The sequence below is a fragment of the Gymnoscopelus braueri genome (genome assembly GCF_963280865.1).
Source record: "Gymnoscopelus braueri genome assembly, chromosome: 20".
Lineage (NCBI taxonomy): Eukaryota > Metazoa > Chordata > Actinopteri > Myctophiformes > Myctophidae > Gymnoscopelus > Gymnoscopelus braueri.
The window spans coordinates 27,297,095-27,303,094 of record NC_137622.1 but is presented as its reverse complement, the minus strand read 5'-3'; the positions used below and the strand labels follow the sequence as shown (position 1 = coordinate 27,303,094).

Sequence of the window (6,000 nt, the reverse complement as noted above, 5' to 3'; positions counted from 1 at the left end):
TGTTTCAGAGCCCATGGCTGTTTCAGACAATGTTGTGTTGTTACAGACTGCATCTCCCTGAGCCAAAGTCTGGTGAATGCATTAAGCCTGATTTTAGGCTATACTTCGTACGTGATGAAAATAGGAGATCTACGAGCTCACAAAACATCGCATCCGCAGCACGTTTGTGAGCTTGTAGATTGGCTATTTTTGCGACAAAGCATTAATCGGGCTTGAGGTCTGAATCTGACTGAGACAATTACCGTACTTTAACATGGATACCAGTGGTGGAAATTGTAAAAAAAAATTACTTAGGTAAAAGTATCGATACTGCAATGTAGAAATACACCTTTACAAGTAAAAGTCCGGAATAGAAAATTTAAAGTAAGAAAGTTAGAGTAAAAGTACAAAAGTATTGGTATCAAAATATACCAAAAGTAAAACTACTCATAATGCAGAATGTCCCATTTCAACTTTTCAAATGTATAAAAATCTTTTGAAAATAGCAGATCTACAAGCTCACGATGCGTCGCATTGTGAGCTTGTAGATCGGCTATTTTCAAACGGCTGAAATGTAAATAGGGCTGAAGTGGTCAATGTATGTTTTGTAATAATAATGAAAATATACAAAGTAACTAGTAATATTTGTCTCTGAGATGTAGTGGAGTAAAAGTAAAAGCGTTGGAAATTGGAAATACTCAAGTAAAAGTACAAATATGTCAAAATTGTACTTAAGTACAGTACATGAGTAAATGTACTTAGTTACATTACACCACTGGTGGATACTGAACCCACTGACCCGACCTGAAATTTCAACCACACTAAAAAAGTTGTTCCTGCTGCTTTACAGTGAAGCGCAGCATAGCGACGGGGGCAGCAAACATTTTTTGCGTCGTGCTTGAGGCAGCGTTTGTCCTTGTGTCTCAACCGAAGGCGAGGTTAAATGTGACTGTTGACGCTCGGAGCGAGGCGTTGTGTAACGAGTTGAGTTGAGGGAGACGGATACTTCTGACGGAGGCAATTATCTGAACCCTGTGTTCCAATCCCTCTACTCCACTTTTTACTACAACTGGCTCCGAGCATAAACATCTAGGTTAAACTTTCCCCGTTGTGCCGACACAAGGACAAATTATGCTTTAACAGCAGGAAGAGCATGGCGGATTGCCTCAAATTTGCAGTTACAGTCCATGTAATGAAAGTAGACGTCCATCCAGTTTTAAACACTTAGACCCTCTGTACTTAGTAAAATGGACCTGAGTTGCACCGTACTTGTACTTGGTATCTACACCAAATCCCTTTGCCTAAAATAGCGGATCTACAAGCTCACGACGCGACACGTCCCCCCAGAATGGGGATACTTGGTTGAGTTACACTGTACTTGTGCACTCTTTTTTTAAATATTTTTATCTACACCAAATCTTTTTGCCGAACATAGCTGATCTACAAGCTTTCCACATACCTGCAAAAAATGGAGAAAGAGTAATTTTCTTAAATTTTTCAAGCAATTTAAAGGTGCAGTTCAGAATTATTATTTTAATGAATAAAATGTTATTTTAACCTGTCTGTGTGTTCATAATCCGTATGGTAGAGTATGTACATATACAACGTAACTACAACTGCAGTGGTTGAAGCCGGTGGTCTCCACTCTTCCAGGGTGTGCGTGCGTACAACATGAGTTATGCCTGAATTTTGAATGACAGTGGAATCTGAACGTTTATATCAGCAAGAGTCACCTTATCCAGTCATGGTGCGACGCATTGTGAGCTTGTAGACTTGTTCTATTTTCGGCACGGGACACCATCGTAACAATGAGTATAAATTAGGCCAATGCTACTCAACGTCGGGTCCGGGTAAGAAGACCAGGATGTCCAAAATAGACCCTGACATTGTAACTCTGAGAATCTTACAGTGTAGATGGGGGGGTTCCCAAAGATTACAAAAATGGTTCCATTTGTACACTCTCAGAGTTACAGACGCGTAAGGTTCCATTTGGGACCCCAGACCGGACATTGAGAAACAGCGACTTATAGGCATCGTCTTTCCCCTCTCCCCCTCCCTCCCCCGATACGTAAAGGTTCAGTGTTATCAAAGCTCATTTCCACTCCCCCACACACCAGATAGCTTGTGACGTTATCACAGCCATCTCCTTATTTCTTCGCTGCGCCTTATCTCCCCTTCTCTTCTGTTCTCTCCCCTTGTTCCCCCGCCACAGTAAATTCAGGGGTATTCATTTAACTCTGATTGTGTGAAAGTGGACACAGAAGGGTCCCGGATTGTGCTGTGTACTAGTGTACACTGCCTTCCTGTCTCACTACCTCGGTGCATTCTTTCACATTGACTCGCTTCTTTCACCTCCCTCCATCATTTCTTCTCTCTTCCTCTTTTGTCATCCTCATCTCTCCATCCTTTCCTTCACCCCCTCCCTCCCTCCCTCCCTGTCTGTAATTCGCTCCTATGGATGAGTGCCTCTAGTATCAAAGCCAGCTGCAACCATCTTGTCTTTCTCTTCTTACCCTTTCTCTCTCTCTCTGGAAAGCAATTTCAACTCTGTTTACGTCCATTTCCTCCCTGGGCTGATGAACTCAAATTTGATCAGAAGCATTTTTTTTCTCCATCTCCCATACTCCCATCTCTTTACCGCTGCATAATCTGAACATCATTTCTATTCCCTCTCTCCTTCATTCCTCTCTCTTCCTTCGCCTTTTCTTACCATGTAGAAAAAAAGGTTCAGCTCTTAAACCCAGCGACCTAATCTCTACCTTACAGTATAGCTACTAAAATATATTTAAATACTTTGGGTCAGTGACTCTGAGTTACTTTCCTTTGGCTGTTTTTTTTTTTATCAGCCGCACCAAACCTCGATCATAATCATTTAATTTCCCCTTTTCTTGCCCCTCCTCCCTTTAAACTCCCTCATTTCGGGGCAAAATGGCTAAGAAGGAGTAAATTCACATGTATTGAGGCCTGGGTGATACGATTTAAAAGCAATATTATGAACCTTAGAGGTCCATTTTTGCACTTTCAGAGTTAAATGAGCCTGTTTAGTTCTGGAAATAAAGCATATGCCTATGCTAATGTGTCAGACTGTCGGAAATCTCACCATAAACTCCCCCGGTTCTTATTTTCTTTCCTCCCCTTGCTCTTTATGTTCCCTCCTTCTTCTCTCCAGGTAATTTGACCTGCAACGAGGCACAGCCTCATCATCAAATGAGGTCAAAGCCATGTCCTAATCATGTCTCTTTTCCAGTGGTGGACAAAGTACTCAAAACCAGTGCTTGAGTCTAATTATAGATACTCCTAGTCATATATTACTCAAACACAAGTGAAAGTTGCTCTGTCAAATTTGTACTTGGGTTATAGTACTGGAGTGCTTGCTTTTAAAATTATTGTATATTGTGAAAATAGCAGATGTACAAACTCACAATGCGTTTTCCACCTTTTATAATTGAGTGCCTGGATCCTTTTTTCATGTTTTATCCCGTTTGATACAAGAGCACCTCTGATACATAAACTACTTTTACCTACTCGTTTCTCCTGTGATCACCTGTCCTGTTTGTGTTGTTTTTTCCCTCAATAATATGTAGCTGTCACAAAATCTCGAGTCACACCTGTACTTGTCTCCTGTTTGGGAACAACTATTCTAAAGCACTGTTTTCCCAAACAGTGGGTCGGGACCCATCTTTGGGTCGCGGACCAATTTGTATGGGTTGTGAGTAAAATGTAATAAAATCTTTTTATTATTTCAAAAGATTTAAAACTATTTAAACAAAAAGATCACAACTTTTCATCAATTAAAAACTATTGCAACATTTTTCAAACGTATTTCATAAATAAAATGAAAAAATCTGATATCCATAAATATATTTTGAAAAGAAGTTTAAGAAGTTGCTCCGCGCCGCATTGTGAACCACTGCTCTAAAGCATCAAACAAAGCATTAAACAGGGTTTAAATTATCTTGTGGCCCTCTCTCCCTGTGATCCAGGCAAGTTCACCTGCATCGAGGCTCGTTTTCACCTGGAGCGTCAGATGGGCTACTACCTGATCCAGATGTACATTCCGTCGCTGCTCATCGTCATCCTCTCCTGGGTCTCCTTCTGGATCAACATGGACGCGGCGCCGGCCCGCGTGGGGCTGGGCATCACCACCGTGCTCACCATGACCACCCAGAGCTCTGGCTCCCGAGCCTCTCTGCCCAAGGTGAGTTTCAACACTCATCATCATCATCATCATCATCATCAGCAAAAAGCACATTTGGTGTTTTTCGTTTGTCTCTTTGTCTTTTTCTGGTGTTTAAAACCCATTAAGACTTGAGGCCATTTCTACAAAATGTCTTCTAAATCCTAACAGTTTTCTGAAACGCTATCAGTGGTTCTCAAACTTTTTGTCATGTCAAGGACCCCCAAAATTATATGTATTTGGCTGCGGATCCCCCTCCCCATCTCAAAAATATTTTGTGCAAGGGGACCTCCAGAAGCAAAGATTTGAGTTTAAAAAAAGATTGCTTTAAAAATATGTATAGTGAACGATTTACAGACTATGCGATATGAGCTTGTATATTTATCTATTTTTTAATAGCCAACCAATGTGCTATATATATATATATATAGCTAAAATCTAAAATGACACAGATGCTTTCCCGGTTTTAATGGGTTAAACATTTTCATCAGCATGTCTCCTTGGGCTGAACAGTGCAAAGAGTCATTAGAGAGGAGAGGATGTCATGTGGGAAGGGATTTCCCAAAACATAATAATCTCTTAATGAAAATCCTAGGGTCATGAATATTTGACTTCAGTAGTTTGATTTCATTCAATCTTGTTTGTTTGTTTGTTTGTTTGTTGAATTAATCATTCATTTGAATGATTACATTTTATTTATGGAAGGATTTAATTAGATTTTGTCATTTAATTTGACAAAATCTCATTCAAAAGTGTAGCCAAAATTGTATATCCATGAAATAAACACAAGATACTATTCTTATTCTTCTAAAAGGTGAAAGAAACAATCAACAGACAACAAAATTACTTTCACTATGCGATATGATTTGCAATTCCAAACAATGAAGACTTAAGGCTGTATCCATGACAGAATTTAGTCAAACTGCAAGACTATTTTTAAACAGAGAGAGAATCTTCTAAAGAAGATTGGATATCTTTTGTACATTAAAATGTAATGAAGCAAAGTTGATGAGATCAATTTAAGATTCCTGAGAACTCATGTTGGGGGGAAAATAGGCACTGACTATTGTTCTAACAAAGACTTCTTCTTGCTCTTTGTTTGGCGCTACAGCAGGTTTAAACCGGAAACAGAAACCTGTCCAAAACCGTTACTTAGTCACAATCTCTTGTTAATACTTTTCATTGGTTGAATATTTATAAAAACCAGACACAGACAGACTTAACCACTTGGAACCTGACAAACCCTATTTTGGGCAAGTTATAGGCGAAAAAAAAAAAGATTTCAAAACGTTTTGAAAATAGCGGAAAATGACAAATCTACAAGCTCACAATGCATCATATTACATTCGGTTGTGAGCTTGTAGATCAGGAAGATATTACCTTCGCTACTTTGGCATAACACACGTGCAAAATAAGGCTTAAGTGGTGACCAACACGGCATTAATTTTATGAAATAAACAGAAAGATTAAATAATTATGGAGATACAAGGTTTCTGCCCGACAGCGATGATATGAAGGTGCATGTAATGAACAGAACTTTAACAGCATAGGATTCAGTTTGGTGCTCAATGAGTACAAAAGTAGATCAAAGATCAGGCGGGGTGCTCTAGGGACATTGGAAAAACCACCCAACTGCAAAAAGAGCAAGTCCCAGGCACTCAAAGGGTATCGGGAGGACAAATGTGAATACACTTAAAAAGCCTTTATTGTGACATGGCTTTACAGCCATCGTATTATAGCCGTGTCACAATAAAGGCTTTTTAATTGTATTCACTTTCCTCCTCCTGATACTCTTTGAGTTCCTGGAACTTGCTGTTTTTGCTACACAGAGTTTTACTTCCTTC

The 6,000-nt window shown here is 39.5% G+C and overlaps 1 protein-coding gene across 1 annotated transcript in view; it reads left to right on the top strand.

The window, feature by feature from the left end:
* The window catches only part of glra1 (glycine receptor, alpha 1), a gene marked incomplete at its 3' end in the record, with an annotated part of 119,265 nt that overhangs the window by 71,280 nt on the left and 41,985 nt on the right, over positions 1–6,000 (top strand). The window contains exon 8 of the mRNA XM_080415797.1: positions 3,963–4,177. Coding sequence (XP_080271923.1) covers positions 3,963–4,177 — 215 coding nt within the window. The remainder of the gene's footprint in view (positions 1–3,962; positions 4,178–6,000) is intronic.